Source organism: Triticum dicoccoides, chromosome 6B, assembly GCF_002162155.2.
Source record: "Triticum dicoccoides isolate Atlit2015 ecotype Zavitan chromosome 6B, WEW_v2.0, whole genome shotgun sequence".
Taxonomy (NCBI): domain Eukaryota; kingdom Viridiplantae; phylum Streptophyta; class Magnoliopsida; order Poales; family Poaceae; genus Triticum; species Triticum dicoccoides.
The window spans coordinates 512,788,012-512,807,742 of record NC_041391.1 but is presented as its reverse complement, the minus strand read 5'-3'; the positions used below and the strand labels follow the sequence as shown (position 1 = coordinate 512,807,742).

At 42.3% G+C, this 19,731-nt stretch overlaps 1 protein-coding gene across 2 annotated transcripts; it reads right to left on the bottom strand.

Moving 5' to 3' along the window:
• Positions 1-472: 472 nt before the first annotated feature.
• LOC119325377 (SPX domain-containing membrane protein OsI_08463-like) lies at positions 473-5,344 on the bottom strand. 2 transcript variants are annotated; one of them, XM_037599128.1, is made up of 12 exons: positions 5,174-5,344; positions 4,947-5,050; positions 3,744-3,818; positions 3,445-3,565; positions 2,994-3,305; positions 2,763-2,867; positions 2,215-2,669; positions 1,822-2,126; positions 1,552-1,721; positions 1,275-1,465; positions 1,034-1,167; positions 473-927 (listed from the first exon to the last, which is right to left on the bottom strand). In XM_037599128.1, exons 3-12 carry the CDS (start codon positions 3,794-3,796, stop codon positions 689-691), a joined length of 2,085 nt encoding a protein of 694 aa, XP_037455025.1. In that variant the 5' UTR covers positions 3,797-3,818; positions 4,947-5,050; positions 5,174-5,344; the 3' UTR covers positions 473-688. The 2 variants fall into 2 exon arrangements, with proteins under 2 accessions (XP_037455025.1, XP_037455026.1); XM_037599129.1 differs by having other exon boundaries at positions 3,744-3,812.
• Between the last annotated feature and the right edge of the window lie 14,387 nt (positions 5,345-19,731).

Sequence of the window (19,731 nt, the reverse complement as noted above, 5' to 3'; positions counted from 1 at the left end):
TGTTTGCAAATTTATAGAAGATGTTCATGATTTGAAAACATGTTCACAATTTCATAAAATTTTAAGGTTTTAAAAAATATTCATGGACTTGGAACAATGTTCGGAAAATGAAAACTAAAAATAAAGAAAAAAAGAAAGGAAAAATAAAAGAAGAAACATAAAAAAAGGGAAAACGAACATGAGAAAAATAGAAATAGAAAACGAAATAAAAAAAAGAACAGAAAAAAAGTGAAAACGAAAATGGGAAAACCAAAAGAAAAAAACCTAGAAGAGGGAGCCTGCGCCACTTGGGCCGGCCCAAATTCACGTTTGCGACCTAAGCGTGAAATAGGAACCGCTGCCACGAGCGTGAGGAAAGAAAAAAAGCCTAACCACCGGAACGGTGTGGCTCTGTCCAAATATCCAAATCTTTACGTACTTTTTAGCTCTTGGCGTTGCCTTGCGAGTACCTTACACGATCTGGAGCACTGGATGGGTCAGTACAGTTTTATTTAGAACCGTGTGTCTGCTACAACATTTGCTAGCTTGATACCACAAGCCTCCGTACGCCACACAAACGCAGCACCTAGCACTGGCAGCGATGGCCTAACATTTACAGCGACGCTGCAAAGCTTCGAACAGCAGCTTGGCCTCACCGCGCGCGCATTGATCCATGCTTAACTTGATGCACATCGAGGGGGCCCGTTTGTCAGTACAGGGTGTTGTAAGTGCCAAACGTCGCGGCGATGGAGGCTACGCAGATCACCAGGGACGGCAGCAGGGTGGCGTTCAGGAGCTGGCTCTGCCCCAGGTACCCCGCGGCGGTGATCGTCATGTCCGCGGCGACGCGGGCCAGCGTCCCGGCCTCCGTCGAGAGGAGCCCGCCGTTGTAGGTGCCCCGGGAGAGCCTCGACGACATCACCCGGGACAGGAGGGACAGGTTCACCCCTGCGATGTTCAGACAAAGGTGAGAATCGCAATGCAAGGTTCAGAAAAGGAAACGCTTCCTTCATACTCCGTGTTGGCGGTGGTGGACTGTTATTAGGTTCTTTACCTTCGAGCACCTCGGCGAATACGAACGTGATGAGAGCCGACACGACGTATTGCGCGACGCAGTAGCTGGAGCCGAAGTGGAAGCTCGAGGCGATGCCGATCAGGACCATGATCTCAGACGCCACCAAGATTTGCCTTCAGATGGAGAAAGAAAAAGGGATGTGAAACGGCCGGACAACTGCACAGGTCAAGACAAGGGAACTGCTCTATAGCGTGCGGTGTGATGAAAGCACACAAGTTACCTGTCCTGGAACAGATTGGTGATATAGCTTCCGACGATGACGTTGACCGGAAGAACCGTCAGCCCTAGAACAGCTAGAAAGATGGCCACCGTGCTCGTGGACCAGTTGAAATAGAACGTAGTGACAACACTAGACTCGGAGAGTAGAATCTCCATTGCAAACTTGAGCATGAAGTAGATCAATAACTGAACCTGATATATTTGTGAAGAGCACGCGTCAAAAAGAGTACATTCAACAACTACAAAAAGAGATCAGATTCAAGGGGTTAGGAGGAAACCTTCACAGATGGCGTGAGCAATCTGTATGCTGCGGCAATCGATGTTGCTGCTTTATGACTCTCTTTAGGGTCGTTTTCGTTGTTGTCTGCATTTTCATCCTGCCTCTCCTTTGCCTCTGTGAGCAAAGGCTGTGCTAAACCGCCCTCCAAATTATCATCTCGTCCATGGCCTATGACGGCAAAAAATTCAAGTCAGTAAATGTATCCGGAGCCTAGTTTCCATGATCATGACAAGAGTTGCTTTTGAACAAAGCAGACGACGAGGATTACCGGAATCAGATGACTGTGTGTTGACAGCATTCTCTTTAGCAAAGTGATCTGGCTCTTTGAATGAAATCCATAGCCAAATCAAATTACCAACCCAAGCAAGGGACATGATCCACCCGGGCAAGGTGTTCTGATTAAAAGTTACTGCATAGATCTTAAATTCAGTCTGCAGCAAACCAGCCAGCGCAGGACCGCATGCCATTCCAAGCGCACTAGCACTGACGAACCCTGCAGAGGCTTTCAGCCGGATTTTGAGAGGCACACAGTCGCTGATATACCGACGGTTCACGGCTCTGGCAGAACCCAACCTGCATACAAAAGTGGCCGATTTGATCGATCAGATATACATTTTAAACATGACAACAGTAAATTAGGGAACAGAAAGAAAATTCATACCCGCAGAGCAGCCGGCCAAGTATGAGAACAGTTAGAGAATTCAGATCATACGCCAAAGCATACAGCAGGTTCCCGGAAAACAGCATGATGCTGCTGAATACGAGGGGCCTAAAGTATGACCTGTTGGACCAGGCACTGAAATATACTGAAGAGAACACTTGGGCAACTGCCATCGACCCGATAATCACACCGCAAACAGTCGCTGCGGCTCCAAGGCTCACCGAATAGTCATCTGCAGTCGGCACGATGATGTATGTGTTCACCATGTAGAGGAATGTGTTCACTAGGTTGAGCATCAGCGACATGAAATGGTAGCTCTGGTCATCGACGAGATCTTCCGAGCTAGTTTGCACGTCTTCTGGAATGATCATTGCGTGTTGTCCTAGGAATGTAAGGAAGGTTGTGCTGTGCGTGAGTTTCTGTACTGAATTATTTATTTGTTCGATGACAGGGTCCTGCACGTAGAAAAGGAGTATAGATATTCATTTAGACCCTATATGAGGATTGGATTATCTGATTATGGAAGCAGCTGAGAACCTAGAAGAGACCTTCAAGGTGATTGATGGATGATCATAGATGGATATAAAGCTTCCTTGGTGATCTTGCAGAGATGCAAGGTTACGTGTCAAAGCACCAGCAACAGCTACGATACCCTGCATTCAGAACTGCATCATAAGTGCAAAAAATGATGACGAATAAAAGGAATCAAGGGCAGCCACCATAAAAGAAAATGCACCAAAGCCCACTTATGAACTGAAAATGCAATAAAGTGAAATTACCACTTGCTTGAAGATCGGCTGAAGCTGAGAATAAGGATGGTTTGCACGAGTCGAGACGTAATAATCTGTAAACCGATAGCCGAAGCGCTTATCGAACTTCTTAAGAATCTTCCGGATCCCAGTAGCATTCATATCAACAAATCTAAGGAGCTTCACAAGATCAAGCCCAACTTGCCTATACGCCTCTCGCACTTGAGAAACTTGTGATATTTCAGAATGTTCCGTGAGTATGGCACGCTGTTGTCCCAATTTCTCGATCCTGCTAGCAAGATGACCTTGCTGTTTCAGTAGAAAGAGCACAACCTTTTCAATCTGCAATGAAGAATTAAACTGTCATGAACACAGATGGCGTGAGGCAAAAAAGAACAAGCATTGATGGTCGAACGAATGCATCAATAATAAAGCCTCTATATGAAAATAAGAATCTATCAGCAACTCAGCTCTGTTTTACCTGTTCGTCAAGCATCCTTGAGAACTCCTTAAGAACCTGTTCATGATTTCTGCCACCATCTTGAGTCTGCTGAACATACTGTTTTACCTTTTTCTTCATCATTTTGTAATTAATATAGTATCTGGAAAAGTGAGCAAATGATTCATAAGATTCCAAATGGTCATTGAACAAGCTTATAATTTGATATTTTTTGTCAGTGCGTCAAAAAAACAGTGACACATAATTTACGCATATCTAACCAATTCAGTCATAACAGTAAAATGCCATGGAACTGAATTTTGGAGCAGCAAGCAACATACTCTTTCCACTCCTCCAGTTGATCCGACGCCAGTACCTTCCCGAAATTAACCATCTTGGCGTTTCGCTACCTGAAACTAAAAATTAACAAAATCGTTAGCATAGCGATAGAGGCTAGAACCAATCAACTCAAGCACAATACTTCGATTTAGTCAACACTTTAGAATACCAGCCAGATAATTGGTTCAGATGCCAGAGTAAATTAAGAAAGACACACACCGCTAATATGTAGCTTTCAGCAAAAGATCTTAACGAGCTTGAGACAAAAAACTAATGCGCACACTAAGCGCCAAAGCCAGGCATGTCAGTGCGTACATGGACCAAAGAAATAATAGCTTTTAATAAGTGGAGAACCTAAGATAATGTTAACATGTGTGGCAAAAGCTTGAGATATTCGAGACAGCTCCAAAAGGGATAGGGCACGTAGCAAGATGGCACAGAATCGACGAGTGACATAGTGAGACAAAACCCTAGAGAGGGCACATAATAAAATGGCTCCAAGGTCTCCCAAGAGCTAAGCATCTCTATTAAAGCGCACACACAATTCCTTTTCTGAATTGGCCTTGCAAAGAACGTGCCTTGGACAAGAGCAATGGATCACCTTCAGACTACAGTAGCACTGTACCAGAACGGCGCCGGTGCAGTTTTTCTGGACACAGCTTCGGTGCCTTAAAGGCACCTACCTTTGTGTCACTGACATGTGGGCCCGTCCAGTTTTTCTCGTTGTTTCTATTGTACAGTCGGCCAAATAGTCAGTGTGCTACAGGAAAGTGAACCATCGGGCCGGATGATGAGGAGCAAACGGCCCAGAGAGGGCTGAGGGTCACACGTCAAGAAACATAAATGTGCGCTAGCGGCGACCGTGGTGTTCTGCTTCTCCTGTCAGTATCCTACTTAAAATAAACATAGAAAACCACCGCTCAACTCAGGGGGATGGCCTATCACCGCCGTGGTGCTCCGGCGATCTTGGGGGGCGATTGCGCAAATGCAGATGGTTCTTCTCCGGCGAGACAGTGAGAGGGGATTCTGGCATCATCAATCGGGAAACGGGAAAGGTATTCCGAATTTTTTTTGTTAAAAAGAAAAACTTCAGGCGGATCCATAATTAAGCCGGCAGAGGCACACCGAGGGAAACGAGTCTCTGATCCTTCTGAATGAAAATGAGTACAGTGCTATTTCTGTTTCGGACAAGGGGCTGGAATTACCGCGCGTGTTCTCCGGCGGCTCCTTCCTTCGCCTGTTGGGTCGATCCCTTTCGCTCGGGGAAACAATGCTCTGAATTAGATGACCATCAACGAACCGATCGCGCCTGCAACACCGGCAAATCGATCGCGCATTCAGAACAGGGCCTTCTCTTTTTTTTTCGGAAAAGATTCAGCACAGGGCCTGCACCAACCAAAATCAAAAGACAGGAGAACAGATACGCACGTACCTACAGTTATCCCTTGCGAACGGGAGACACCGGAAGGAGACGAGGCGGCCGGGATTTCGGAAGAGCGCGGCGCAATGGCAATGGCGCGCGTATGTATACCAGTATAGTATGTGTGCGAATGCAATGGCTAGGTTCGGCTGTATGTTGCGTGGTCGGCTTCGGAGGTGCGAGGGAGAGAGGAAGAGGGTGGTATTTATAGAGGCGACGGTGGGGGAGGGGAGGGAGGGAGAGAGGACGGAGGAGTACATGGAGATGGAGGGGGGCGTCGCCGGGGATGTGGCCGGGGCGGGGCGGGACAGGAGCTGGTTGGCTGCGGCCGGGACGTCGCCCTCGTGTCGCCGATGCCGACGTGGCGGATTCGACCGGGACGGGACGGGACGGCTCGCGGCCCCGTTTTGGCATAGGATGGCCGTGGCTGTGGACAAAAACGCCTCTCGCCTCAGTGCCCCTGGTTTTGTGCGTGGGGTAACTCGGCCACTAATCTTTGGCTCAACTAGGTTTTTCTTTCTAAACCGTTATTTTATTTGATTATCAAAATAAAAGGACTTTTTTTTACAAAATCAAAGGAGTTCTTCCAGAAAAAACTTTTAATATATTCATCAGTTGTCAAGGCGGTACAAAGAACCAGAAGTAACAGAAATTACATTCAGGTTCCTAGACCACTTAGTGACAACTACAAGCAATGTAGCAAGTCGAAGGCGCGTTGTCATCATTATCCCTCCCGCATCGGAGTCGGGCAGACCTTGTTTCAGTCACTGTTTGAGAATTCATCCGAGTAATCAGTTAACATGTCAGTTAATCTCTACCCATAGGGTGGCCGAATCGAATAACATCTATTCATCGTGTTAACTTGCCAGGCCGATTAGTTGGCCTTAGTTGGCATGTTAGACCGATTAATCGTTGTTGACTCATTGACATGTGGGCCTACAAAGGCCAGAAAAATTCTCCTTTGACCCTCCCATCCCCCTCTCGCTCCTCAATAGCTAGGGTTTGACCAAACAGTAGCATTTTGTGGTATATTACATAGCTCAGAGCATAATATTATGATATAATACATAAAAAAAGCTAGATATATGTTGGCAAGATCCTATTTAATCTACCGATTAATTCAGTTAATAGGCACATTCACCAATTAATCGCTACTGCCAGGCCAACTAAGAAGCTACCAGTTACCAATTTCTTGAACAATGGTTTTAGTAGACAATTGGGAATTTGTCGCGCTAACGCTTCACAAGACCAACAAGCCACAACAATGATGACCCACAAGTGTAGGGGATCTATCGTAGTCCTTCCGATAAGTAAGAGTGTCGAACCCAACGACGAGCACAAGGAAATGACAAGCGGTTTTCAGTAAGGTATTCTCTGCAAGCACTGAAATTATCGGTAACAAATAGTTTTGTGATAAGGTAATTCGTAACGGGTAACAAGTAACAAAAGTAAATAAGGTGCAGCAAGGTGGCCCGATCCATTTTTAGCAAAGGACAAGCCTGGACTAGTTCTTATATAGAGAAAAGTGCTCCCGAGTACACATGGGAATTATCCTCAAGCTAGTTTTCATCACGTTCATATGATTCGTATTCGTTACTTTGATAATTTGATATGTGGGTGGACCGGTGCTTGGGTACTATCCTTTCTTGGACAAGCATCCCACTCATGATTAACCCCTATTGCAAGCATCCGTGACTACAAAAGAAGTATTAAGGTAAACCTAACCATAGCATGAAACATATGGATCCAAATCAGCTCCTTGCGAAGCAACGCATAAACTAGGGTTTAAGCTTCTGTCACTCTAGCAACCCATCATCTACTTATTACTTTCCAATGCCTTCCTCTAGGCCCAAACAATGGTGAAGTGTCATGTAGTCGACGTTCACATAACACCACTAGAGGAGAGACAACATACATCTCATCAAAATATCGAACGAATACCAAATTCACATGACTACTTATAGCAAGACTTCTCCCATGTCCTCAGGAACAAACGTAACTACTCACAAATCATATTCATATTCATAATCAGAGGGGTATTAATATGCATAAATGATTTGAACATATGATCTTCCACCGAATAAACCAACTAGCATTAACTACAAGGAGTAATCAACACTACTAGTAACCCACAGGTACCAATCTGAGGTTTTGATACAAAGATTGGATACAAGAGATGAACTAGGGTTTGAGAGGAGATGGTGCTGGTGAAGATGCTGATGGAGATTGACTCCCTCCCGCTAAGAGGATCGATGGTGATGACGATGGTGATGATTTCCCCCTCCCGGAGGGATGTTTCCCCGGCAGAACAGCTCCGCTGGAGCTCTAGATTGGTTCCGCCAAGGTTCCGCCTAGTGGCGGCGGTGTTTCATCCCTAAAGCTTGCTTATCATTTTTTTCAGGGTAAAAGACTTCATATAGGAGAAGATGGTCACCGGAGGGCTGCCAGGGGGCCCACGAGGCAGGGGCGCGCCCAGGGGGTAGGGCGCGCCCCCCATCCTCGTGGCCAGGGTGTGGGCCCCCTCTGGTACTTTCTTTACCCATTATTTTTTATTAATTCCGAAAATAACTTTCATGGAGTTTCAGGACTTTTGAAATTGTGCAGAATAGGTCTCTAATATTTGCTCCTTTTCTAGCCCAGAATCCAGCTGCCGGCATTCTTCCTCTTCATGTAAACCTTGTAAAATAAGAGAAAATAGGCATAAGTATTGTGACATAACATGTAATAACAGCCCATAATGCAATAAATATCAATATAAAAGCATGATGCAAAATGGACGTATCAACTCCCACAAGCTTAGACCTCGCTTGTCCTCAAGCGGAAGCCGAAATCGAAAAATATGTCCACATGTTTAGAGATAGAGGTGTCGATAAAATAAAATACGGACATGAGGGCATCATGATCATTCTTATAACAGCAACATATATACATATTGTCATATAATTTCTTATGCTAAAATAAGAATCTATTCACCATGTCAAGTATGAATCAGAAACTTCAATGAAAACTAACAACCTATAATCTCGGTGATTGAAGTAATTCAATTTATCATAACATCGGAAAGAGTCAATATAAGAACTTTTCAGCAAGTCCACATACTCAACTATCATTTAGTCTTTCACAATTGCTAACACTCACGCAATACTTATGGGTATGAAGTTTTAATCGGACACAGAGAAAGATAGGGGCTTATAGTGTTCCTCCCAACCTTTTATCTCAAGGGTAATGTCAACAATAATAGTTCATGCTAACTTACATCCAATTGGATATATATATTAGGATCTTTCCAACACAAGGTGCTTGCCAAAGGATAAAATGTAAAAAGGAAAGGTGAAGATCACCATGACTCTTGCATAATGTATAAGACAAAAGTAAAAGATAGGTCCTTCGTAGAGGGAAGTAGAGGTTGTCATGTACTTTTAGGGTTGGATGCACAAAATCTTAATGCAAAAGAACGTCACTTTATATTGCCACTTGTGATATGGACCTTTATTATGTAGTCCGTCGCTTTTATTGCTTCCATATCAAAAGATCGTATAAAGCTTATTTTCTCCACACTAATAAGTCATACATATTTAGAGAGCAATTTTTATTGCATGCAACATGACAACTTACTTGAAGGATCTTAGTTAATCCATAGGTAGGTATGGTGGACTCTCATGGTAAAACTGGATTTAAGGATATTTGGAAGCACAAGTAGTATCTCTACTTGGTGCAAAGAATTTGGCTAGCATGAGGGGGAAAGGCAAGCTCAACATGTTGGATGATCCATGACAATATACTTTATTTCGGATATAAGAAAACATAACCCATTACGTTGTCTTCCTTGTCCAACATCAACTCTTTAGCATGTCATATTTTAATGAGTGCTCACAATCATAAAAGATGTCCAATATAGTGTATTTATATGTGAAAACCTCTCTTTCTTTATTACTTCCTATTAATTGCAACGATGACCAAAACTATGTTTGTCAACTCTCAACAACTTTTATTCATCATACTCTTTATATGTGAAGTCATTACTCTCCATAAGATCAATATGATCTCTTTATTTCTTTTTATTCTTTCTTTTTCTTTTATTCCCTCAAGATCATAGCAAGGTAACAAAGCCCTTGACTCAACACTAATCTTTATTATATATAGCTCACGAACTCGATTACATAGAGGGATCATAAAGCAAAACTCAAAACTAAATCATACCGAAACTTTATTCTACTAGATCAAGATATTACCAAACGGATCAAACTAAGAAAACCGGTAAAGATAGGAGTGTGATGGTGATACGATACCGGGGCACCTCCCCCAAGCTTCGCAGTAGCCAAGGGGAGTGCACATACCCATGTGATTATGTCTCCTTCTTTGGAGGTGGTGGTGTGATATTCTTGGCGATGATGCCCCTCAGGATATGATTCTCCTCCTCGAGCTTATTGACTTCCTGCTTGAGGTCCATTATTTCCTCACAGAGCTTAGCCGTGACGGCTAAAGCTCCTTTCACCCATGGATGTTATATAGCTGCTGGAGAACAAGTGACACTCTTTTTCATATTTTCATAAGAAATAAATCTGACATTGGAAGGGATGACCGAGTTTGGAATAGCTGAGCTCTATAGTTCCCCCGTCATGCATCCGGCTCGGAAGCGAGAAGTAACTTCTTGATCCTCCTCCATGGCATCTATCCTCTTCAAATCGGCCTCCATCTCCTCCTCCATTGATGGCCCAAAGTGATAGGCATTGCTGTTTGCTCCCGGACCCGGTGTCGGATGAGACACCCAACTCTCCCCGACTGACTTGAGAAGACATCTTGCTCTAAATCTGCTGCAGAAACAACTCAAAATAAAAATAGAGGATATTTGCGTGATGCGGTGGTAAAAACCTTCGGGAGATTATATAATGATTTTTACCAACTAAAAGAAGTATCGTGCAAGAAAACGGAGTCCGGAGAGCACACGAGGTGCCCACGAGGCAGGGGAGTGCGGCCAGGGGGTAGGGCGCGCCCTCCACCCTCGTGGATGCCTCGTGTCCTTCCCGGACTACTTATTATTTTCCTATTTTCTTAAATATTCCAAAACGGAGAAAAATTGTTGTTAGAACTGTTTTGGAGTCGGTTTACTTACCGTACCACATACCTATTCCTGGTTACGGTTTCAATAACATTGGTTTCAACATTTATGGGATTACCTGAGATATAATGTTTGATCCTTTGACCATTCACCACCTTCGGACTTGTGCCTTCGAAGTTGTTGATTTTTATGGCACCGGAACGATAGACCTCCTCGATAACGTAAGGGCCTTCCCATTTAGAGAGAAGTTTTCCTGCAAAAAATGTTAAACGAGAGTTGTATGGCAAAACATAATCACCTACATTAAACTCACGCTTTTGTATCCTTTTGGCATGCCATCTTTTAACTTTTTCTTTAAGCAGTTTGGCATTCTCATAGGCTTGAGTTCTCCATTCATCAAGTGAGCAAATGTCAAATAACCTCTTTTCACCGGCAAGTTTAAAATCATAATTGAGCTCTTTAATGGCCCAATATGCCTTATGTTCTAGTTCGAGAGGTAAGTGACATGCTTTTCCATAAACCATTTTATATGGAGACATACCCATAGGATTTTTATATGCGGTTCTATAAGCCCATAATGCATCATCAAGTTTCTTGGGCCAATTCTTTCTAGATCTATTAACAGCCTTTTGCAAAATCAATTTAAGCTCTCGGTTACTCAGTTCTACTTGGCCACTAGACTGTGGGTGATATGGAGATGCAATTCTATGATTAACGTCATACTTGGCAAGCATTTTACGAAAAGCACCATGAATAAAATGTGAACCACCATCAGTCATTAGGTATCTAGGGACTCCAAACCTCGGAAAAATAACTTCTTTAAGCATGTTAATAGAGGTGTTATGATCAACACTATTAGTTGGAATAGCTTCTACCCACTTAGTAACGTAATCAACAACAACTAAAATATGTGTATACCCATTAGAGGAAGGAAACGGCCCCATATAATCAAAGCCCCAAACATCAAATGGTTCAATAACAAGAGAATAATTCATAGGCATTTCTTGACGTCTACTAATATTACCAATTCTCTGACATTCATCACAAGACAAGACAAACTTACGGTCATCCTTGAAGAGAGTAGGCCAATAAAAACCGGATTGCAATACCTTATGCGCAGTTCTATCTCCGGCGTGGTGTCCTCCATAAGCCTCGGAGTGACACTTGCATAGAATATGTTCTTGTTCATGCTTAGGTATACAACGTCTAATAACACCATCTACTCCTTCTTTATAAAGGTGTGGGTCATCCCAGAAGTAATGTCTTAAATCATAGAAAAACTTTTTCTTTTGCTGGTATGTGAAATTAGGTGGTATAAATTCAGCAACAATGTAATTAGCATAATCAGCATACCATGGAGCGGTACGAGAAGCATTTATGACGGCTAATTGTTCATCAGGAAAGCTATCATCAATAGGTAGTGGGTCATCAAGAACATTCTCTAACCTAGACAAGTTGTCTGCAATGGGGTTCTCAGCTCCCTTTCTATCAATAATATGCAAATCAAATTCTTGTAGCAAGAGAACCCATCTAATAAGTCTAGGTTTATCATCTTTCTTTTCCATAAGATATTTAATAGTAGCATGATCAGTGTGAACAGTTACTTTAGAGTCAACAATATAAGGTCTAAACTTATCACAAGCAAATACAACTGCTAAAAATTCTTTTTTAGTAGTAGCATGATTTCTCCGGGCACTGTCTAGAGTTTTACTAGCATATTGAATAACATTTAGTTTCTTATCAACTCTTTGTCCTAGAACAACACCTACAGCATAATCACTAGCATCGCACATAATTTCAAAGGGTAAATTCCAATCAGGTGGCTGAACAATAGGTGCAGAAATCAAAGCTTTCTTAAGTATTTCAAATGCTTCTACACAATCATCAACGAAGACAAAAGGAATATCTTTTTGTAAAAGATTAGTGAGAGGCCTAGAAATTTTAGAGAAGTCTTTAATGAACCTCCTATAGAAACCGGCATGACCAAGGAAACTTCTTATACCTTTAATGTCCTTGGGAAACGACATCTTTTCAATAGCATCAGCTTTGGCTTTATCAACTTCAATACCTCTTTCAGAAATTTTATGCCCCAAGACAATACCTTCATTAACCATAAAGTGGCACTTCTCTCAATTCAAGACAAGACTAGTATCTTCGCATCTCTGCAAAACTCGATCAAGGTTGCTCAAGCAATCATCAAAAGAAGATCAATAAATGGAGAAATCATCCATGAAAACCTCAACAATCTTTTCACAAAAGTCAGAGAATATAGCCATCATACATCTTTGAAAGGTAGCAGGTGCATTACATAAACCAAAAGGCATACGTCTATAAGCAAAAGTACTAAAAGGGCAAGTAAAAGTGGTCTTTTCTTGATCCTCTTTTGACACAGGTATTTGAGAGAAACCAGAGTAACCATCTACAAAGCAAAAAATGTGTATGTTTGGATAATCTTTCTAGCATTTGACCAATAAAAGGTAAAGGGTAATGATCCTTTTTAGTAGCTTTATTTAATTTGCGGAAATCAATTACCATCGTATAACCTGTAATAATTCTTTGCGGGATCAATTCATCTTTATCATTAGGAACGACAGTAATACCTCCCTTCTTAGGGACACAATGGACAGGACTTACCCATTGACTATCTACAACAGGATAAATTATACCTGCCTCCAGGAGCTTTAGTATTTCTTTTCTTACCACTTCTTTCATCTTAGGATTTAATCATTGTTGGTGATCAACAACTGGTTTGGCATCTTTCTCCAATTATATCTTGTGTTGGCATAGAGTGGGACTAATGCCCTTAAGATCATCAAGAGTATATCCAATAGCAGCACGGTGCTTCTTCAGAGTTTTCAATAATCTCTCCTCTTCCTGTTCTGAAAGGTTAGCACTAATAATAAAGGATATACCTTCTTTTCATCAAGATAAGCATATTTAAGAGTATATGGTAGTGGTTTAAGCTCAAACACGGGATCACCCTTGGGTGGTGGAGGATCCCCTATAATTTCAACAGGCAAGTTGTGTTTCAAAATAGGTCTCTATTTAAAGAACACTTCATCTATTTCCCTTATTTCATTCATAAACATATCATTTTCATGGTCTAGCAAATATTGTTCTAAAGGATCATTAGGAGGCACGGCAATAGAAGCAAGACCAACAATTTCATCCTTACTAGGCAATTCTTTATCATGGGGTTATCTATGAAATTTAGCAAAATTAAACTCATGAGACATATCCCCCAAACCAATAGTAACAACATCCTTTTTGCAGTCTATCTTAGCATTAACAGTGTTCAAGAAGGGTCTGCCAAATATAATGGTACAAAAGTCATCTTGTGGGGAACCAAGAACAAGAAAATTGATAACCCGCATGTATACGGGATAGTTGTAGCCTCTTTCGATAAGTAAGAGTGTCGAACCCAACGAGGAGCTAAAGGTAGAACAAATACTCTCTCAAGTCCTATCGGCCACTGATACGACTCTACGCACGCTTGACGTTCACTTTACCTAGAACAAGTATGAAACTAGAAGTACTTTGTAGGTGTGATAGGATAGGTTTGAAAGATAATAAAGAGTACATAAATAAAAAGTAGGGGCTGTTTAGATAAAGATGCAATAAAGTAAATATAGCGAGTGTGGAAAAGTGGTGGTAGGAGTTGTGAAATTGTCCCTAAGCAATTGACTACGTTACTAGACCGATAATCACTATTGCAATTCTATTTGAGGGAGAGGCCTAAGCTAACATACTTTCTCTACTTGGATCATATGCACTTATGATTGGAACTCTAGCAAGCATCCGCAAATACTAAAGATTCATTAAGGTAAAACCCAACCATAGCATTAAAATATCAAGTCCCCTTTATTCCATACGCAAACAACCTACTTACTCGGGTCTGTGCTTCTGTCACTCACGCCACCCACCATAAGAAAATCATAAACATATTGCAAACCCTACAGCGGCAATCCCTCACGCTTGCGCGACACGGAGGGCACAATAGGACAGCACCAATAATAAAACATGCAACTCAAACCAATCATAGCAATTCATCAATCACCGATAGGACAACGAAAATCTACTCAGACATCATAGGATGGCAACACATCATTGGAAAATAATATGAAGCATAAAGCACCATGTTCAAGTAGAGGGTACAGCGGGTTGCGGGAGAGTGGACCGCTGGATATAGATGGGGTGATGGAGATGTTGGTGAAGATGGCAGAGGTGTTGGTCAAGATCGCGGTGATGATGATGGCCCCCGGCGGCGTTCCAGCGCCATCGGAAGCAAGGGGGAGAGAGCCCCCTCTTCTTATTCTTCTTCCTTGACCTTCTCCCTAGATGGGAGAAGGGTTTCCCCTCTGTTCCTTGGCTCCCATGGCGTGGGAGGGGCGAGAGCCCCTCCGAGATTGGATCTATCTCTCTGTTTCTGCATTCTGGAATCCTTCCCCTTCACCGTTTCTTTTATATCTGGAGATCCGTAACTCTGATTGGGGTGAATCTTTCGCCCAGATTTTTCTCATAAAATTAGCTTTCTTGCGGCAAAAGAAGGGCATCAACCGCCTTACGGGTGGCCCATGAGAGTCCAAGGCGCGCCCAGGGGGGAGGGCGCACCCCCCTGTCTCGTGGCCACCCCGGACACCATTTCGCGTTGATTCTTCCTCCGGAAAATCACAAATATTCCAAAATAATTCTCCGTCCGTTTTTATCCCGTTTGGACTCCGTTTGATATTGGGTTTCTGTGAAACAAAAAAAACATGCAACAGACAGGAACTGGCACTGGCTGGATCAATATGTTAGTCCCAAAAAATAGTATAAAAAGTTGCCAAAAGTATATAAAAGTTGAATAATATTGGCATGGAACAATAAAAAATTATAGATACGACGGAGACGTATTAAAAATCAGCAGGATATTTAACTTTCCCACACAAGACTTCAACATCTCTAACAATCCCAACTGGTGAAATAGTATCTCTATTGGCAAGCTTAATTATAGCATATATTTCTTCTATCTCAGCAGGTGCAATGTCATGCATAATTTTTTTGTATAAGGAATGAGGTATTGCACTAGCACTGGCACCCATATCACATAAACCATGATAACAATGATCTCCTATTTTAACAGAAATAACAGGCATGCCTACAACAGGTCTATGCTTATTTTTAGTATCGGGTCTATCAATTCTAGTAGCTTCATCATAGAAGTAAATAACATGCCCATTAATATTATCATCCAAGAGATCTTTAACCATAGCAATACTAGGTTCAACTTTAATTTGTTTAGGTGGTGTAGGTGTTCTAGTATTACTCTTACGAACCACAATTGAAGTTTTAGCATGATCCTTTATCCTAACAGGAAAAGGTGGTTTCTCAATATAGGTAGTAGGAACAATAGGACCATTATAAGTGATAGTGTTTTCTTCAACTTTAATAGGTGCAACTACTTTTACTTCAACGGGAGGATTATATTTAAACCACTTCTCCTTAGGTAGGTCAACATGAGTAGCAAATGATTCACAGAAAGAAGCTATTATCTCAGAGTCAAGTCCATATTTAGTGCTAAATTCATGAAAAACATCGGTATCCATAAAAGATTTAACACAATCAAACTTAGGTGTCATACCTGACTCCTTACCTTCGTCGAGGTCCCAATCTTCAGAGTTGTGTATAGTTCTTTCCAATAAATCCCATCGGAATTCAATAGTCTTCATCATAAAAGAACCAGTACAAGAAGTATCAAGCATGTAGTGATTGTTGAGAGAAAGCCGAGCATAAATTTTTTGAATAATCATTTTTCTTGAGAGCTCATGATTGGGCATGAATATAACATTGACTTAAGCCTCCCCCAAGCTTGAGCGATGCTTTCTCCTTCACGAGACCAAAAATTATATATATAATTACGATCACGATGAACAAGATGCATAGGATAAAACTCTGATGAAATTCCAATTTCAATCGGTTGTAGTTCCATGATCCCATATAATCACATAGCCTAAACCATGTCAATGCCTCTCCCTTCAAATATAAAGGGAAGACCTTCTTCTTGATAACATCGTCGGGCATACTGATACGTCTCCAACGTATCTATAATTTTTGATTGTTCCATGCTATTATATTACCTCTTTTGGATGTTTATGGGCTTTATTTTACACATTTATATCATTTTTTGTACTAACCTACTAACTGGAGGCCCAACCCATATTGCTGTTTTTTTTGCCTATTTCAGTATTTCGAAGAAAAGGAATATCAAACGGAGTCCAAACGGAATGAAACCTTCGGAAGCGTGATTTTTGGAACAAACGTGATCTAGAGAGCTTGGAGTGCAAGTCAAGAAGCTTCCGAGGGCCCCACGAGATAGGGGGCCGCGCCCCTTGTAGGGCGCGCCCCCTGTCTCGTGGGCCCCTCGGGCGGCCACCGACGTACTTCTTCCTCCTATATATACCTACGTACCCTGAAAACATCCAGGAGCACCAGGAAACACAATTTCCACCACCGTAACCTTCTGTATCCGCGAGATCCCATTTGGAGCCTTCGCCGGCACCCTGCCGGAGGGGGAATCAACCACGGAGGGCCTCTACATCAACATCCTTGCCCCTCCGATGAGTTGTGAGTAGTTTACCACAGACCTACGGGTCCATAGTTATTAGCTAGATGGCTTCTTCTCTGTTTTTGGATCTCAATACAATGTTTTCCCCCTCTCTTGTGGAGATCTATTCGATGTAAACTCTTTTTGCGGTGTGTTTGTCGAGATCCGATGAATTGTGGGTTTATGATCAAGTTTATCTATGAATAATATTTGAATCTTCTCTAAATTCTTTTATGTATGATTGAGTTATCTTTACAAGTCTCTTCGAATTATCATGTTGGTTTGGCCTACTAGATTGGTCTTTCTTGCCATGGGAGAAGTGCTTAGTTTTGGGTTCAATCTTGCGGTGTTCTTACTGTTGGGGAACGTAGTAATTTCAAAAAAATTCCTACGTACACGCAAGATCATGGTGATGGCATAGCAACGAGAGGGGAGAGTGTTGTCCACGTACCCTCGTAGACCGTAAGCGGAAGCGTTATGACAACGCGGTTGATGTAGTCGTACGTCTTCACAATCCGACCGATCCAAGTACCGAACGTACGGCACCTCCGAGTTCAGCACACGTTCAGCTCGATGACGATCCCCGGACTCCGATCCAGCAAAGTGTCAGGGATGAGTTCCGTCAGCACGACGGCGTGGTGACGATGATGATGCTCTACCGGCGCAGGGCTTCACCTAAACTCCGCGACGATATGACCGAGGTGGAATATGATGGAGGGGGGCACCGCACACGGCTAAGGAACGATCTGTAGATCAACTTGTGTGACATGGGGTGTCCCCCTGCCCCCGTATATAAAGGAGGGAGGGGGAGGTGCGGCCGGCCAAGGAGGGCGCGCCAAGGAGGAGTCCTACTCCCACCGGGAGTAGGATTCCCCCCCTTCCAAGTAATAGGAGTAGGAGTCAAGGAAAGGGGGAAGAGAAGAGAAGGAAGGAGGGGGCACAACCCCTCCCCCTAGTCCAATTCGGACTAGGCCTTGGGGGGCGCCCAACCTCTCTCTCTCTCTTTCCCCTAAAGCCCAATAAGGCCCATATACTCCCCGGCGAATTCCCGTAACTCTCCGGTACTCCGAAAAATACCCGAATCACTCGGAACCTTTCCGAACTCCGAATATAGTCGTCCAATATATTGATCTTTACGTCTCGACCATTTTGAGACTCCTCGTCATGTCCCCGATCTCATCCGGGACTCCGAACTCCTTCGGTACATCAAAACTCATAAACTCATAATATAACTGTCATCGAAACCTTAAGCGTGCAGACCATACGGGTTCGAGAACTATGTAGACATGACCTAGAACTATTCTCGGTCAATAACCAATAGCGGAACCTGGATGTCCATATTGGCTCCTACATATTCTACGAAGATCTTTATCGGTCAAACCGCATAACAACATACGTTGTTCCCTTTGTCATCGGTATGTTACTTGCCCGAGATTCAATCGTCGGTACCCAATACCTAGTTCAATCTCGTTACCGGCAAGTCTCTTTACTCGTTACGTAATGCATCATTCCGTAACTAACTCATTAGCTACATTGCTTGCAAGGCTTATAGTTATGTGCATTACCGAGAGGGCCCAGAGATACCTCTCCGACAATCGGAGTGACAAAACCTAATCTCAAAATACGCCAACCCAACATGTACTTTCGGAGACACCTGTAGTACTCCTTTATAATCACCTAGTTACGTTGTGACGTTTGGTAGTACCCAAAGTGTTCCTCCGGTAAACGGGAGTTGCATAATCTCATAGTTACAGGAACATGTATAAGTCATGAAGAAAGCAATAGCAACATACTAAACGATCAAGTGCTAAGTTAACGGAATGGGTCAAGTCAATCACGTCATTCTCCTAATGATGTGATCCCGTTAATCAAATGACAACTCTTTTGTCCATGGCTAGGAAACATAACCATCTTTGATTAATGAGCTAGTCAAGTAGAGGCATACTAGTGACGTTATGTTTGTCTATGTATTCACACATGTATCATGTTTCCGGTTAATACAATTCTAGCATGAATAATAAACATTTATCATGATATAAGAAAATAAATAATAACTTTATTATTGCCTCTAGGGCATATTTCCTTCAGTCTCCCACTTGCACTAGAGTCAATAATCTAGTTCACATCGCCATGTGATTTAACACCAATATTCATATCTGTATGTGATTAATACCCATAGTTCACATCATCATGTGATCAACACCCAAAGGGTTTACTAGAGTCAATAATCTAGTTCACATCGCTATGTGATTAACACCCAAAGAGTACTAAGGTGTGATCATGTTTTGCTTGTGAGAGAAGCTTAGTCAACGGGCCTGTCACATTCAGAGCCGTATGTATTTTGCAAATATTTTATGTCTACAATGCTCTGCACGGAGCTACTCTAGCTAATTGATCCCACTTTCAATATGTATCCAGATTGAGACTTAGAGTCATCTGGATCGGTGTAAAAAGCTTGCATCGATGTAACTCTTTACAACGGGCTCTTTTATCACTTCCATAATCGAGAAATATGTCCTTAGTCCTTACCAAGGATATTCTTGACAAATGTCCAGTGATATACTCCTAGATCACTATTGTATTCACTTACCAAATTCAGAGCAAGGTATACAATAGGTCTGGTATATAGCATAGCATACTTTATAGAACCTATGACTGAGGCATAGGGAATGACTTTCATTCTCTTTTCTATTTTCTGCCGTGGTCGGGATTTGAGTCTTACTCAATTTCACACCTTTGCAACACAGGCAAGAACTTTTCTTTGACTGTTCCATTTTGAACTACTTCAAAATCTTGACAAGGTATTTACTTATTGAAAAACTTATCAAGCGTCTTGATCTATCTCAATAGATCTTGATGCTCAATATGTAAGTAGCTTTACTGAGGTCTTTCTTTTAAAGAACTCCTTTCAAACACTCCTTTATGCTT